The 17,421-nt window shown below is 45.3% G+C and overlaps 1 protein-coding gene across 3 annotated transcripts in view; it reads left to right on the top strand.

Annotated features, from left to right (window-relative positions):
* Positions 1-17,421, top strand: part of frmd3 (FERM domain containing 3) — a 387,539-nt gene that overhangs the window by 227,710 nt on the left and 142,408 nt on the right. For all 3 annotated transcript variants that reach the window (XM_068028875.1, XM_068028873.1, XM_068028874.1), the window contains one exon: positions 15,787-15,875. In XM_068028875.1, coding sequence (XP_067884976.1) covers positions 15,787-15,875 — 89 coding nt within the window. The remainder of the gene's footprint in view (positions 1-15,786; positions 15,876-17,421) is intronic.

The raw sequence follows: 17,421 nt of genomic DNA, 5'->3' as shown, positions 1-17,421 counted from the left end.
CTATCCCCAGAGATGGAAACAGAGAAGTCGACGAAGGGAAGGGAAGTGTCGGAGGTGGACCATGTGAAGGTGAGAGAAGGGTGGAAATTAGAAGCAAAGTTAATTAAGTATTCTAGTTCCAGGTGGGAGCAGGAAACGGCACCAATACAGTCATCAATGTACCGGAAAAAGAGTTGGGGCAGGGGGCCTGAGTAGGACTGGAACAAGGAATGTTTGACATATCCCACAAAAAGACAGGCATAACTAGGACCCATGCGGTTACCCATAGCAAAAGCTTTTACTTGAAGGAGGTGAGTGGAGTTGAAGGAGAAGTTGTTCAATGTGAGAACAAGTTCAGCCAGGCGGAGGAGGGTGGTGGTGGATGGGGACTGGTTGGGCCTCTGTTCAAGGAAGAAGCGGAGAGCCCTCAAACCGTCCTGGCGGGGGATGGCGGTGTAGAGAGATTGGACATCCATAGTGAAGAGGAGGTGGTTACGGCCAGGAAACTGGAAATTGTCAAAATGACGTAGGGCGTCAGAAGAGTCACGGATGTAGGTGGGAAGAGACTGGACCAGGGGAGAAAAGATAGAGTCAAGATAGGAAGAAGTAAGTTCAGTGGGGCAGGAACAGGCTGAAACAATGGGTCTGCCGGGACAGTCCTGTTTGTGGATTTTGGGAAGGAGGTAGAAGCGGGCTGTCCGGGGTTGCGGGACTATGAGGTTGGATGCTGTAGAGGGAAGATCTCCAGAGGAGATGAGATCAGTGACAGTTCTGTGGACAGTAGCTTGATGTTCAGTGGTGCAGTTGGAAGATCTTAGTTGTTCTTCAATGACAATTTAATAGTTCATACTCCTCTCCATTTCACCATTCCTTTAAGGTTAACAAGGGAAACTTGAGATGTTCAAATCTCCACGTCCTCACAAATTGTGTAAAGTATTCATTTTCAAATTGTGGTCCATTGTCTGACACAACCTCGTCAAGAATACCATGCGTTGGAAAGATCTCCTGTGAAGCTTTAATAACAGATCCCGTTGTTGTTGAGTACAATCTTTTCACTTCAATCCATCTTGAAAAATAATTGATCACGATGATGTAAGATTTTCCTTTGTACATAAATAAATCCATTCCTAGACGTTCCCATGGTCTGGTTGGAAATTGTGTAGTTATCAGAGGTTCCCTCAGGTCTGGTTGTACCCCGCGCATACCTGGCAATTCAAGATCATGTTTTCTATGTCTTTGGATATTCTTGGCCACCAAACAGATGATTGAGCTCATGCTCTGCATTTTGTGATTCCGATGTGGACTTGATGGATTCTTGTCAAGATCTCTGTTCAAAGAGAAATCGGAATAACCAGTCTGTCATTATACACCAGCAAATTGTCTACGATTGTGAAGTGCTTCCTGAATTCGAAGAAAATTTTTATTACCTTCCCACTAGGTTCTTGTGGCCAACCTTGTGTGCAATACTGGTGAATCTGAGTGCATTCCTCATCACGCTTTTGAGCGTGACAAATTTCCTGAAATTTCTGTGTACTTGACAGCCATTGCAATGCTGTGTACTGTGAATACGACTCTACCTCTTCAACGAAGTTCACATCCTGTTGTGTAGGATGGTCAACAGTTGCTCTTGATAATGCATCTGAGGAAGTTTGCAATTTTCCCTGAACATGTACCATCTCGTAGGTACATTTCATCAACCTCAATCGGAATCTCTGAATTCTCAAAGGCATCCTTGCAGTTTCCTTCTCATCCAGTGTTTTTGGTCTGCCTCAACCACTTTCAGGCCAATAATATAATCAGAAAACTTCTCACAAGCTCACGTGACTGCAGGTGCTTCTTTTTCAATGACAGCATACCTTGTCTCTGTCTCGGACCAAGTTCTGGATGCATAATAGATCGGTCTTCGACATTCGTTGGCTGATGTTAAAAGAGGACTGCCGCTAACCCTGTCGATGAGGTATCTGCTGTAATAATAGTTGGTAATGAAAGATTGTAATGTGCTAATATCTCTGTTGAGACTAGAATCTCCTTAATTCTTTGAAATGTCTCGTTTTCATGTGTGTTCCAACCCCACACTTGATCTTTTTTCAAGAGTTGTCTAAATGATTGTTACTTGTGCCAAATTGGGTAAAGATTTTGCCAACTGATTCACCATTCCAAGGAATCTTTGGAGATGTTGGACTGAAGTTGGGATTGGGAATTCACTAATGGCTGTCGTCTTTGGCAGGTCTGCCATTATGCCCTTGTTACTTACAGTATGTCCCAAAAGACGAATAGATGTTTTCGAGAATTCACAATTATCATTAAGTGGCAGCCCTTCTTCTTGAAGACGACTTAAAACCACTTTTACTCTCTGGTCATGTTCTTTGATGGATTTCCCCATGGACCAGGATGTCGACCGTGTGACAGCACCTCTTTTGAGGCCTTGTAGAATGTTGGACATGGTCCTTTGGAAGATTTCAGATGTAGATGTAATACCGAATGGTAAACGATTGAAGCAAAATCTTCCAAACAGTGTGATAAGTGTTGAGTAATCTTGACTTTTTGTCCAACAGAACCTGCCAAATGCCACTATTCACATTGAGTTTAGTGAACGTTATGCTTTTGGATTGCTTTGCCAGGCTTTAGTTCACCGAAGACATAGGATGGATTTCCCTCACTACAGCTTTGTTAAGCTGCATTAAGGCCACACAGATACGAAGAGTAGCATTTGGTTTCAGAACTGGAACCATAACCGAGCTTCGTGACTGGAGAAATGACTCCCATTCTGGTCATCTCTTCTAGCTGATATTGTACTTGGTTCATCAACAGGTGTGATCTCTTTCTTGGCATAAAGATACATTCCAGTTTGGCATCTTCTCTTAACATAATGACACGCTACTTGCCCTATACCTGGCTAATGACTCCCTCCGCCACCCAACCATGCGAGGACAGCACGTCTATAAGGAGGGCCTTACAGCAACGTTGTGGAGCAAATGATCAGCGTGATGAAGCAATGGTTGTACTACCTGGACTACTCATTGAGAGCCCTCTGTACGCACTGGAGCATGTCTCCAAGTTCATGATGGTCTCCTGTGTCCTCCATAGCCTTGCTATCGTGAGGTGCAGCCCTTGCTACCAGGTGTTTGGAGGCCACCTTGGGAGGATAAGAAGGAGGAGGAGGAGGAAAGAAGGAGGCTTTCAGGACCCCTTTGCTCCGGATGGACTATCCGTGAGTGAATACTCAGATTCTGGTTTCCTTGAGATGCCATCCCTCTATCACAGTTGCTTCATAATTCCCACCTTTCAGTCCATCTGCCATGTACAATTACAGTGCCGTCCTAAGCAAAATCCTGAAATAAAATCCAACAACAAAAAATCTTTTGATAACTTCCAATAATGCACAAATTTAACTATTCACTTTAGTCTCTTTCATAGGCAGTCCCTTGGGTTTGAGGATGACTTGTTTCCACCCTGGTTTGATGGGTTCTGAGATGGCTGATAAGTCCAATGCATGATCTGCAGACTGCCACATGACGGGCAGGTGATGCGGGAAAGGTCAGGTCGATGAGTATTTTGGAGGTTTGTGCACACCCTCTGATGCCTCAACTTGGCTTCCATATATTTTTGACAAGTCCCTCTAGGTGTACGATGCCTTCCCAAATGAGCTTTCTCCATTTAGGATTGTCACGAACCAGGGACTCTCACGAGCCAATATAGGTGTTTGATCTTTGCAGGGATGCTTTGAGAACATCTCTAAAGTGTTTCTGCTCTCCTCCTGGGAGTCTCCTGTGGTGACCAACTTCTGGGTAGAACAGCTGCTTCAGGAGTCTGGTGTCAGACATGCGAACGACATGTCCCACCCAGCAGAGCTGAATTTACATGATTAGCACTCCGATGCCGGGCAGGTTGGCTTGGGAGAGGACGCTGCTGTTGGACTGCCTTTCCTGCCACTGGATTTGGAGGATCTTGCAGCGGCATCTCTGGTGGTACTGCTCCAGTGCTTTGGGTTGCCTGCTGTAAATTGTCCAAGTCTCCGAAACGTATAGAAGTACAAGGATCACTGTTGCCTGGTAAACCATGATCTTAGTCTCAGGTTTGAGATCCCGATCCTCAGATATGCTCTTCTTCTGTGGGCTGATGGCTGAGCTGGCACATTGGAAGTGATGATGCCTGTCTTACGGGTGCCTATGCCTGTCCTAATGCTCTTATGCAGTGCTACCCCAGTGCTGTAGCATGGCTGTTGGAAGGCTGCTGACTTTCATTGGGGAGACTGCAGATAGAGCTGCAGGATAACCTTGAGCAGCTCTGAGCTTTGAGGGCCTGGCTTCGGACTATACCACCTTTGCATGGGTGGCAGCAGGCTAGGCTGGTTGGCTGAGAAGCAACGGTAAGGGCACTGGAGGAGTGCCAGTGTTGGGAGCATGAATGCTGTCACCCTGAGAAAGGGCAGCAGGTTCGTGCATCACGGAGCCATTACCACTCCCTTGGGCGGTGCCTCAGCAATTTTAGTAATCTCTTGGAGGACAGATTGCTTGACTGCTGTGAGAGCCTGCATGCCCCTTTTGAGCAATGGTATCCGCAGCTATGTTGATAGCAAACTGAGCCTGAGTCGCACCAAACCTGGATCTCATAACTTCAGTCTCAGCATCCACTGCAGCACTGAGACGTTGGGTGGCTTTTGTCAGTGCTGCAGTGGAAACTAAGACATTGACCACGATGAACTTGACGTAATTACTATTGGTAAAGAATATGTACTAGAGAAATTAATAAGACTAAAAACCAACAAATTCATTGGACTGGATGGCCTATGTTCCAGGGTTCTAAAAGAGATGGCTGCAGAAATAGTGGATGTGTTGATTTTGATCTTCCAGAATTCCCTAGATTTCAAAATGGTCACTGTGGTTTGGAAGGTAGCAAATGCAACCCTGCTGTTGGGAAAAATAGGGAGCGAGAAAGCAGGGACCTATAGGCCAGTTCGCCTGACATCAGTAGTCAAACCACTGACTACCTCCAGGCGCTTGCCCATTGTCTCTCGAGACAAGGAGGCCGAAGGAGAAGAAGTGTAGTAGAGAAAACGCTAGAATCTGTTATTAGGCATGTGTAATAGGACACTTAGGAAATCATAATATGATTAGACAGAGTCAACATGGTATTATGAAAGGGAAATTATGTTTGACAAATTTATTGGAGTTTTTGAGGGTTTAACTAACAGGATAGACAAGGAGAAACCAGTGGATTTGGTATATTTGGATTTTTAGAAGGAATTTGATAAAAGGCCACACAAGAAGTTTTATACTAGAATAGGGCGCATGAGATTGCGTGTAATATATTAACATGAATTGAGGATTGTTTAACAGACAGAACAAAGAGAGAAATAAATGGGTCATTTTTGGGTTGGCAGGTTATAATTAGTGCAGTACGGCAAGGATCAGTCCTTGGGCCTCAGCTGTTTACAATTTTTATTAATGACCTAGATGAGGGGCTTGAATTTAATATATTCAAGTTCACTGGCGATACAAAGCTAGGTGGGAAAGTAAGTGGGAGGAGGATGCAAAGAGGTTGCAAACGGTTATAGTCCAGTTAAATGATTGAGTAAAATCGTGGAAATGGAGTCAATGCCATTTCATATTTTGAAGATATAATCCAGAATTAATGCAATGACTTAGCTACAAGAAACCATTTAAATTACAAATGAGCCACTGGGGCAGCTAGAGTAAAGGCATATTTAATCCCTGCACTAGGGAGAGGGGAAAAAATAACCAGTGACAACGACTGGAAATCGTATGGATGTTGGAAGCTGTCTTCCAAATGTCCTGCTGACACACATCGGAAAAATTTTACCACCCAGGAAGAAAGCTGAAATAACATGCAGGCCAGCTGTGCTAGAGTTGCTTCAAGAGTCTGGTCCATTTTACTGGCCGGGCCTCACATGAGCTGCCCTCCCAAAATGTGTGTTCAGAGGCAGTTTGCCATGTTCTGGCTGGCAAATGTGGTGTGGCTTGCAATGCAGTTAAGATGGGGGTTGGGTGGGTGTGAGCGGAAGAAGGGGAGGGTTGCCTGGGGCAGCAGTGGCTCAAACTTTATTTATTTATAGATACAGCACTGAAACAGGCCCTTCAGCCCACCGAGTCTATGCTGACCATCAACCACCCATTTATACTAATCCTACACTAATCCCATATTCCTACCACATCCCCCTACCACCAACCTATACTAGGGGCAATTTATAATGTTCAATTTACCTATCAACCTGCAAGTCTTTGGCTGTGGGAGGAAACCGGAGCACCCGGCGAAAACCCACGTGGTTCACAGGGAGAACTTGCAAACTCCGCACAGGCAGTACCCAGATTGAACCCGGGTCGCTGGAGCTGTGAGGCTGCAGTGCTAACCACTGTGCCGCTTTGTGTTGTTTTAATTCCAAAACAGAGTTAAAAATTCCCCATTCATTGTCTAAGTTCATGCATGGAAAATAGTCTTTTGCTTAAGATACCTGAATACACCTGTGGAGCTATATCCCAGTAAAAATAAATGCCTTCAGCAGAGGAGCAGGAGATGAAAATTATTTTAGGAAGTTAGTTTATTGATTTTGTAATTCTGTTGCATCTGCAGAGATATTTACCTTTACTCTTCAATAAAGAAAAGTTTAAGACAGTTTCAATAGGATGTGATAGAAATGTCACAGGGGGTCATAGGCAGATGAATCAAGAGTGAGAAATTAAAGACATTGAACGAGTGGGAAGGAAAGGGGATCAGAGGGCGAGGTACGTACAAATCAGAGGCTAGAATGGATGGGAGGAGAAAGATGAACATCAGAGGGAGGAAAAAATAGAGCTATATTCCAATTGTAGTTATTCTTATAGTTAAAATTAAAGATGAGCATCTGCTTTCCTTAGAACTACTTTGAATGTGCAGCACAGAAATAAGTCATTCAGCCCAACTGATCTGTCTGTGCCAGTGTTTATGCACCAGAGAGCCTCTTGCCATCCTACTTCATCTAATCTATCTCCATATTGTTCCATTCCTTTCTCCGTCAGTACTTATCCAGCTTCCCCTTAAAGGTATCTATGCTACCCATCTCTATTACACTATGGCAGCAATTTTCACATTCTAACCACTCTGGGTAAAGAAGTTTCTTCCAGTCTTTGGTGACACTATCTTACATTTATGGCCTCATCCACAAGGAAAAACATTTTCTTTATGTCTACCCTATTGAACCCCTTCATAATTTGAAAGACCTCGATTAGGTCATCGCTCAGCCTTCTTTTTTCGAGAGAAAAGAGCCCCAGCCTGTTCAGTGTTTCCTGATAGTTATAACCTCTCAGTTCTGGTATCATCCTTGTAAATTATTTTTGCACCTTCTCCAGTGCCTCTTTATCCTTCATGTGATATGGAAACCTGAACTGTGCAAGGTACTCTTAAATGTGGTATAACCAAGATTCTATGCAAGTTTAACATAACTCCCCTGCTTTTCAATTCTATTCCTCTAAAACTGAACTACATGGCTTTGTTTGCATTTTTATGGCCTTGTTAACTTGCATTGCTACTTTTAATAATTTGTGGATGTATACCTCTTGATCCCTTCACTCCTCTACCCTATTTAGACCTTTATTTTCCAAGGCGAATATGGTCTCCTTATTCATTCTACTTTTTAATGATTTTCCCTCATTAGAAGGTAGGGCAAGCCATGTCAACCCAAGTCATAATGTCTTGCTGATAATTCTTTCTATATGACGTTCTGAAAAATTTGGATTCATTTCACATTGGGGGTATAATTTTGTGCAGCTGTTTGAAGCGGGAATTGTGGCGTGGGGATGCAGAATTGCGTCAAAAGCGTCCATCCAGAAATCTGACGTTGTGACGTCTGTTTTGGATTTAGTCAGCGGTGGGAAAGCACCAAGGTAGCACTGCTGCCCCTACGCAACGAGAATGTATTTTAAATTGCTGAGCAGTTAATTGTAATGCATTTGCATCTAATTCATCACAGTTTGATGGTGGGCTTGTGATTTAGTGGATGGTGGGTGGGTCTCGTGCCTTTGGGTTCACGACAGTTAAAAGCTGGCAACACTGAGGCGAGGCTTCAGTGCTGCGATGGATAGGCATCCATGATCAGTACTGCATAGGGGAAGATGGGGGTGTGGAGGTCATTGTTGGACTGCAGTGCTGTGTGCTCTGTAAGGTGAGTTCAGGGTCTAGGTCTAGGGACTGTGCAAGGGTGTCAAGATCTCGGAGGCTCTGCAAGAGGGGTCCTTGGTTTTGTGAGGCCTTATCGGGTGACCAAACTGTAGGGTGAGATTACAGAATCATAGAATTGTTACAGCGCAGAAGGAGACCATTCAGCCCATCATGTCTGCACTGGCTCTCCGAATGAGCAATTCATTTAGTGCCATTGCCCTGCTTTCTCCCAGCACATTCTTCCTTTTCAGATAATAGTCTAATTCCCTTTTGAATGCTTCAATTGAACCTACCTCCACCACACTCTCAGGCAGTGCATTCCAGACCTTAACCACTCGCTCTGTGAAAAAGCTTTTCCTCATGTCACTTTTGCTTCTTTTATCAGTTACTTTAAATCTGTGCTCTCTCGTTCTTGATCCTTTCATGAATGGGAACAGTTTCTCCTCGTCTACTCTGTCCAGACACCTGTCTCTATCAAATCTCCTCCCAGCTTTCTTTTCTCCGAGGAAAACAATCCTAACTTCTCCAATCTATCCAGCCATTCTTGTGAATCTTTTCTGCATTCTCTCCAATGCTCTCACATCTTTCCTAAAGTGTGGCACCCAGAACTGGACAAAATACTCCAGCTGAGGTTGAACTAGTGTCTTATACAAGTTCAGCATAACTTCCTTGGTTTTGTACTCTATGCTCCTATTAATAAAGCCCAGGATACTGTATACTTTTATTTACCAGTCTTTCAACCTTTCCTGCCACCTTCAATGACTTAGGCACAAATACACCCAGGTCCCTCTCTTCCTGCACCCTCTTTAGAACTGTTCCCTTTACTTTATATTGTCTCTCCATGTTCTTCCTACCAAAATGAATCACTTCACATTTCTCTGCATTGAACTTCAGCTGCCACCTGTCTGCCCATTCTACCAACTTGTCTATGTCCTTTTGAAGTTCTACACTGTCCTCCTCACAGTTCACAATACTGCCAAGTTTCATATCATCTGCAAACTTTGAAATTGTGCCCTGTACACCAAGGTCTAGGTCATTAATATATATCAGGAAAAGCAAGGGTCCCAACACTGACCCCTGGGGAACTCCACTACAAACCTTCTTCCAGCCCGAATAATATCCTTAACCACTACTTTCTTTCCTGTCATTCAGCTAATTCCGTATCCATGTTGCTACTGCCCCTTTTATTCCAGGAGCTATAATTTTGCTCACAGGTCTGTTGTCTGGCACTGTATCAAATGCCTTTTGAAAGTCCATGTACACCACACCAGCTGCATTGCCCTCATCAACTCTCTTTGTTACCTTTTCAAGAAACTCCAGCAAGTTAGTTAAACATGATTTTCCCTTCGATTCATGCTGGCTTTCTTTAATTAACCCGTATTTGTCCACGTGACTATTAGTTTTGTCCTGAATTATTCTAGAAGTTTCCCCACCACCAAAGTTAAACTGACTGGCCTGTAATTGCTGGGCTTATCTTTACATCCCTTTTTGAACAAGGGTGTAATGTTTGTAATTCTCCAGTCCTCTGACCCCACCCCTGAGTCTAAGGAAGACTGAAAAATTATGGCTGGTGCCTCTGCGGTTTCCACTCTCTCTTCCCTCAGTATCCTTGGATGCAACTCATCTGGTCCTGGTGTTTTATTGACTTTAAGTACAAGACAGCCTATCCAATACCTCCTCCTTCTCAATTTTAAACCCTTCTAGTATCTGAATTACCTCCTCTTTCACCATTGGTTGGGTTGCATCTATTTCCTTGGTAAAGACAGATGCAAAGTATTCATTTAATACCTCAGCCTTGCCCCGTGCCTCCATGTATAAATCCCCTTTTTGACCCCTAATCGGTCCCACTCTTCCTTTTACCATCATTTTACTAGTTATATGTCCATAGAAGACTTTGGATTCCCCTTTGTGTTAGCTACCAGTCTCTTTTTATACTCTCTCTTTGCTTCTCTTACTTGCTTTTCCACTTCCCCTCTGGGACCTTCTATATTCAGCCTGGTTCTCGGTAGAATTTTCTACCTGACATCAGTCATAAGCACACTTTTCTTTTCTTTTTCTTTATCTTAATTTCTTTCTCTTTTGTCATCCAGGGAGCTCTGGCTTTGTTTCCCTCCCTTTTCCTTTTGAGGGAATATACCTTGATGTGTGGTTGCTCATACTGCTTGGTGCGAGGGATGGCCATCAACATGGCTGGGAAGTGAGGGCCATCAAAGTGTCTACCGGGAGAATTTACAAAAGCTCAGTTGTCAGGGCAGGATCGTCTCTGCATCAACAGTACTCTGTAGGCCCACTGGGCACTTGGCATGGGTCTCATCTACCTTGTCTTTTTGGATCCCTGTGGCGTGATGCGGTGCCTCTGACAGGGGGTGGGCCAAAAGGCAGCTGCGCCTCCACAATAAGAGCAACACAGTCGAACATGCCACAAAGGGCCCACCTGTGCTAAGAGATTGTACTGGACTCGAATCAGCTGCCTCCAAATATCTGAGCAGCATTGCCAGAAAAGACTATGCCTCTCCAGGGAGGCCATCACCAACTTATGGGCCCTGCTAGAGGACGATGTTGCAACCTATGGGATTTGGGGGTAATCCTATGGCATTGGCCCTGAGATCGCGGTGGCACTAAACCTTTACGCGCCTGGATCCACCAAGGACATGTGTGGGGTCGCACAGGCAGTAGCCCACCTCTGCATTAAGGAGGTGACCATTACCCTGTTCAAGAGAGCTGGCGACTATATTCACGACCGGACCGACCTTTCCAGTTATGCTGAGAGGGCCATTAGATTCTGGGCCATCGCTGTATTTCCCCAGGTGCAAGGTGTGATAAATTGCACACATGTGGCCATCAAGACTCCCATGGACCAGCCAGCCTCCTTCATCAACAGAAATGATGAGGAGGGAGAGGAGCAAGCAGCACTGGATGTTGAAGTCTTTGCACCGGAGCCCAGTCAGATTGAGCGACGTGCCAAGGAGGCAAGAAATCATCTCATAAATAGCTGCTTCCAGCCACCCTGATGCCCACTCACAGAGAAACCAATAAGGACTGACCTCACTGCATGTAGTCTGCTGCCTCCTTTCCATTTGTGTTCCGTGCCTAGCGCCCAGCTGAAACTTTGCATCTGTCTTCACAAAAGAGGGGGACGATGCAGATATTGTAATTAAGGAGGAGGAGTGTGACATATTGGATGTGATAAACACAGGGTGAGAGGAAGTATTAATAGGATTAGCATCCTTGAAAGTTGATAAATCACCAGGACCAGATGAAATGTACCCTAGGCTGTTAAAAGAAACGAGAGATGAAATAGTAGAGAGTCTGACCATCATTTTCCAGACCTCACTGGATACAGGTGTGGTGCCGGAGGATTTGAGAACTACTAACCTCTGTTTAAAAAGGGAGTGAAAATAATTACAGGCCAGTCAGTCTAACCTCAGTAGTGGGCAAATTATTGGAATCTATTCTGAGAGACAGGATAAACTGTCACTTAGAAAGGCACAGGTTAATCAAGGATAGTCAGCATGGATTTGTTAAGAGAAGATCTTGTCTGACCAATTTGATCGAATTTTTTGAAGAAGTAACAAGGAAGATAGTTGAGGGTGGTGCAGTTGATGTGGTCTACATGGATTTTAGCAAGGCTTTGGATAACATCCCACATGGCAGACTGGTTAAAAAAATAAAATCCCATGCGATCCAGGGAAATGCAGCAAGGCGGATACAAAATTGGCATAGTGGTAGGAAACAAAGTGTAGTTGTTGACAGGTGTTTGAGCAATTGGAGAGCTGTTTCCAGTGGCATTCTGTAGGACTCAATATTGGGTCCCCTGATTTTTGTGTTATATATTAATGATTTGGACATAAACGTAGGGGGCATGATCAAGAAGTTTGCAGATGACACAAGTGGTAGATAGCAAGGAGGATAGTTGTAGGCTGCAAGAAGATATTGCTGGTCTGGTCAGATGGCAGAAAAGAGGCAAATGGAATTCAACTTGGAGAAGTGTCAGGTGATGCATTTAGGGAGGTCAAACAAGGCAAAGGAACACATGACTAATGGGAAAATACTGAGAGGTGTAAAGGAATTGAGGGACGTTGGAGTAAGTGTCCACAGATCCCTAAAGGTAGCAGGACAGGTCGATAAGGTGGTTGAGAAGGCATATGGAATCCTTCCCTTTATTAGCCAAGGTGGGCGGCCATAAAGGCGTGGCTAAAGTGTGGCGAGTCGAAGAGACTTAGCAGTTGGCAGGAAAAAAGACAGAAGCGCAAGGGGAGAGCCAACTGTGTAACAGCCCCGACAAACAAATTTTTCTGCAGCACCTGTGGAAGAGTCTGTCACTCTAATATTGGCCTTTATAGCCACTCCAGGCGCTGCTCCACAAACCACTGACCACCTCCAGGCGCTTACCCATTGTCTCTCGAGACAAGGAGGCCAAAGAAGAGAAGATAGAATATTAGAGCAGGGAGGATATGCTGGAACTGTATAACTCATTGGTTAGGCCACAACTTGAGTACTGTGTGCAGTTCTGCTCACCTCATTACAGAAAAGATGTAATTGCACTAGAGAGGGTACAGAGGAGATTTATGAGGATGTTGCCAGGACTGGAAAAATACAGCTCTGAGGAAAGATTAGATAGGCTGGGGTTGGTCTACTTGGAACAGAGAAGACTGAGGGGGATTTGATTCAAATGTACAACATTTTGAGGGGCCTGGATAGAGTGGAGGTGAAGGGCCTATTCACCTGAGCAGAGAGGTCAGTGACGAGGGGGCATAGATTTAAAGTGATTGGCAGGAAAACTAGAGGGGAGATGAGGAAAAACATTTTCACCCAGAGGGTGGTGGGGGTCTGGAACTCACTGCCTGAAAGGGTAGTTGAGGCAGAGACCCTCAACTCATTCAAAAGGAGTTTGAATATGCACTTCAAGTGCTGTAATCTACGGACCAAGTGCTGGAAGGTGGGATTAGAATAGGTGGATCGTTTTTCAGCCGGCACAGACACGATGGGCCAAGTGGCCTCTTTCTGTGTCTTAAACTTTCTATGATTCTGTGAAACATGCACTAGTGCCCATGGGAGATCATATTCAAAATGAGGGCTGTGCATACGGTGGCATTGCACTAAAGGGAAGGGTGAAGTCAGCAGCTCACAAGGCATGATAGAACATACGAATTAGGAGCAGAAGGAGGCCATTCGGCCTCCATTCAATCAGATCAGGGCTGGTTTGTTTGTATTTCGAATTCCACACTCCCATCTGAGTGAATAATCACTTATACATGATAAGCGTTAATGGTTTGCACAAAAGACCTTTATATGAAGCATCACATCTCAGATATCAAACCCCCAAGTGTCTCTGGGTGTTTTTATTTTTCTGTTTGTGAGTGCTCCTATGAGGTGTGAACCCAGTGCTAGCAGCCGGGCTGGTGGCAGGCTACTGATAAGGCTGGTCCTTGACCTGTGATGATTTTGGTGGTCGTCCTCTGGCTGCCTGAGGCCTGGAATGCCCCTGGCTGCTTGATGATTTCCTGCACTGGTGCAGGACTCTCTTCAGGTGTCATGGCTGCTGGAGCTATGCTCATTGGCGGAGGGGCTGAGGAGCCGGTGTCAACACTCTGAGCATCCTAAGGGGAGCCGCCAGCTGTGGAGGTCAGCCTCTCCTCCTCCTTTTCACGGTTCACTTGAACCTCCCTGCTTTTCAGAGAAGAACGAGGAGCTGGGGACTCTATGCACCTTGCCCTCTCGCCTTGCCACTACTGCATTGAGCACACGACCAAGGTGATGGTGTGCATTTGTGGGATCTTGCTCTCCATGATGGTTGCCAACCTCTCGATAGATGAAGCCATGCATTCACATGCCCGAGACATGGCAGCACTCCTAGCATGGATGGATTCCTCCATCATCCACTCATGTCTGCGCATGGCCTTTGGCATCTCTGCCAGATCTTGCCTTATCTCTCTCTGCAACTCCTGCATACCCTGAGCGGTCGACACCAGAGGCTCATCACCAGCCAGGGGCTCAGCATGGGCCTGGCCATGCACAGTCCTCCGACTGTCTGGGACCTCGGCTGTCTCAGCTTCAGCCAGCTGCTCAAGCACGCGTGCAGTGCTCTCACCAGTTTGTGACCCTGACTCTACAGCCAGGCGCAAACTCACTGAGATGAAAGTATCTGTGCTGGTGGAAGTTGCAGGAGAGTCATGGGACGGTGCATCCTCTGAGTGCTCCTCCTCCTCAACTCTGGCCCCCTTCTGGCTGAGTCTCCTGTGGACGCCGACCTACATGAAAGAACACAGATGTGTGGGTTAGGCTGTGTCGACCTCGTCATGCCAACCATACATATTCTTGGTCTCCAGAAGTAACTGCATGTTGACGGAAACCAATCCTCACTCTCTTGCGTGGAGACCCCAGTCTCTCCATTGGATATGGCACAGCCATCCTGGGTCTCTGCCAATTCCTCGGCTACGGAGAGAGGCTGAAGATCTTGGATTCCTTCGCCAGTTCGGGCTGCCTCACTCCTATTGTGGACCTTCTTATCCTGCAAGTGGAAAGATAAGATAGTTAAACTTCACAGAGATATCAACATGATATTCTGCTCGTGTCAGCTCCTCGACCCCTGGTGGGGTAATGCATATAGCTCATGCTGCTGCCTGCTCTCAGGGGAGTTAATGGGGTGAGCTGTGAAAGAAGGTGACCTGTGGCCAAGATGCAGCCATGCATCTGTCAGGATGAGGTGAAGCCTGACCTCCTCTGCCAGAACAGTTGTAGTGCCCCCCTCCCCATGTCCCGCAGCCTCCTGTGTAACCACTTTCTATCCCTAAAAGGGAGAGAGTTATGGAACAGTCACCTTGACAGAATGAAGGAGGTCGTTGACCCTCTTGCCACACTGGACCCAGTTGCATTGGGTGACCCCAGAGCTGCTAACCTCCTCAGCTCACTCCATCCAGGCTTGCTTGGTCAGGCAGGAGGACTTCTTCCTGCCATCACTGGAGTAGAGGACCTCCCGCCTTTCCCTTGTGACCTGGAGGAGAAGCTCCAGGGAGGCATCGCTGAACTGTGAGACCACCTTGTGTCTTGAACCTGACATGGCCCCTCTTGGCTTCCAGAGAGCTCCTGAACTTCTGAGTCCTTGGTCACCAGTACAGCAGTTCAGCAGCAGAGGAACTCCAAGCAGGGCGTCAGCAGCAAAACTTCATCAAAGGCAAAGCAGCAGCAAAGTCAGTGGGTGAAGCAGCAGTTTTAGGCAGGACTGGCAATGCTTTCAAGATGGCTCCAGCACCTGCGTTGTCTTCACCCACTTCCAGGTCTGCCGCCAGGACTTGTGAGGGGTTCACTAAATTCTGTCTGGGATGTGCAGACATCTTTCCAATTAGCTGCAGACCATCTAATAGGTAAACGTGCTGCATCTCACTGCCTACATTATCGGTGACATGATGAGAGATGGAGACTGGACTGGACCACAGGGACAAGTGGAAAGTCACATACTTTCTAATTACATTTTGTTTCATGACTGTAAATGGGAAAATTCTAATAAAACAATTATAAAAGATCTAACCCATTTAAAATAAAAAGATTAACCCTACCTTTAAAATGTCCTAAGAAAATGTTAAGTATTTACAGGCTTATTTCTAGGTTCTAGTCTGTTGAAAGTATTCTAAATGTTTGTCTTTTACCTTTAAGGATTCTTCAGGAGCTACAGCTTTCATAGGATTCACTGCCACAGGTTTTGTTGTGTTCCAAGGGAATAAACGGATTCACCTCCTAAGATGGTAAACAGTGCTCATGTTTATCTTACGATGATGTCCATTTTATTACAACATGGATGTATCTGAATATTTGATGCTTGGGTACGAGATTGTGTTGTATTTTGGTACTGATGAAATGCATCAAAATCACCATTGGTGTGTAATTGTGGTTTATACAATAAGTGATATTTTATCAGTGATCTATTTGTAGGATAACAGGTCATGAAGCCATAATCTGTTATATAACCAAGAAGTTCAGGTGACATCATAAACTACAAGACTGGATCTGTGATTTGCTTTCCTCATCAAGATGGAAGATAACATTGTGGAGAATATTCATTTTTCTGAATTTTACTCCCAGTGTCTGTATCAAGCACAATGCTCATTGATTGAAGGGACATTCCCAAATCTGTGCCCTGTTGAGCATTAGTTGGCACAGGTCATTCAGACTACCTCTACAACATTATGCCAGATGCTCCCAGGGCAGGTTAATGTGCAATGTGGACTAGCTGAAGGATGAATCTCCTACATTGACTCAAATATGGGCTGCATCTCATTGTTGCAGTTAAAAGTGGAAATATTATAGTTGGCAATACTACTGTTTTTAAACTCTAATGAATGGTAAAATTGAAATGTTGCCAGGTTTTGAATATTCATCTTTTTCAACTACGAAAGGAATCAGATTGACATGAATAATAGTCTTCAGTATGTTTTTAATGTTTTTCTCCAATGTATTGGGGGTTCTACAAACACTGGTAGCCATCACTCAAGTGACACAGTGGCGCAGTGGTTAGCACTGCAGCCTCACAGCTCCAGTGACCCGGGTTCAATTCTGGGTACTGCCTGTGTGGAGTTTGCAAGTTCTCCCTGTGTTTGCGTGGGTTTCCTCCGGGTGCTCCGGTTTCCTCCCACATGCCAAAGACTTGCAGGTTGATAGGTAAATTGGCCATTAGCAATTGCCCCCAGTGTAGGTAGGTGGTAGGGAAATATAGGGACAGGTGGGGATGTGGTAGGAATATGGGATTAGTGTAGCATTAGTATAAATGGGTGGTTGATGGTCGGCACAGACTCGGTGGGCTGAAGGGCCTGTTTCAGTGCTGTATCTCTAAAACTAAAACTAAAACTATTTGAGCCTAGACTGGGACCAGTTTTAACTTTGTGTAAGTGAGTGGGTTTTGAGTGAGTTAAAATCAGGCCCTCAGTAATGTTGGCAGACTGTCTTGAGGAGCACTGCAGAGGAGCCTGGTCTTGTGCTGACAGAATGTTCGCAAGTGCGCACTTTCAAGCAGAAGTCACAATGGGAAGTGGAAATTCTTGCTGTATTTTCATCTCCTTATCCCAGGGTTACTGAGGCTAGTCTAAGCATTCTGAACACAATCCCAGCTGAGATCAATCAACTCAGCACACACCAGGAACTGATCTGGGAGCTGGTGGTGTGAGGGGCTCGGTACCAAAGTACACAGTGCATTTAGAACTCAGCTGCAATGAGAGCCCTCATTTTTACCCTACTTTGGGTGAGATTGGTGAAATGGATGGACAGAGAATTAGCTGGAGCTGGTCTTTTTTCTTC

This window comes from Heterodontus francisci, chromosome 4, assembly GCF_036365525.1.
Source record: "Heterodontus francisci isolate sHetFra1 chromosome 4, sHetFra1.hap1, whole genome shotgun sequence".
Lineage (NCBI taxonomy): Eukaryota > Metazoa > Chordata > Chondrichthyes > Heterodontiformes > Heterodontidae > Heterodontus > Heterodontus francisci.
The sequence above is the reverse complement of the archived record's forward strand: the minus strand, read 5'-3'. Positions and strand labels throughout refer to the sequence as shown.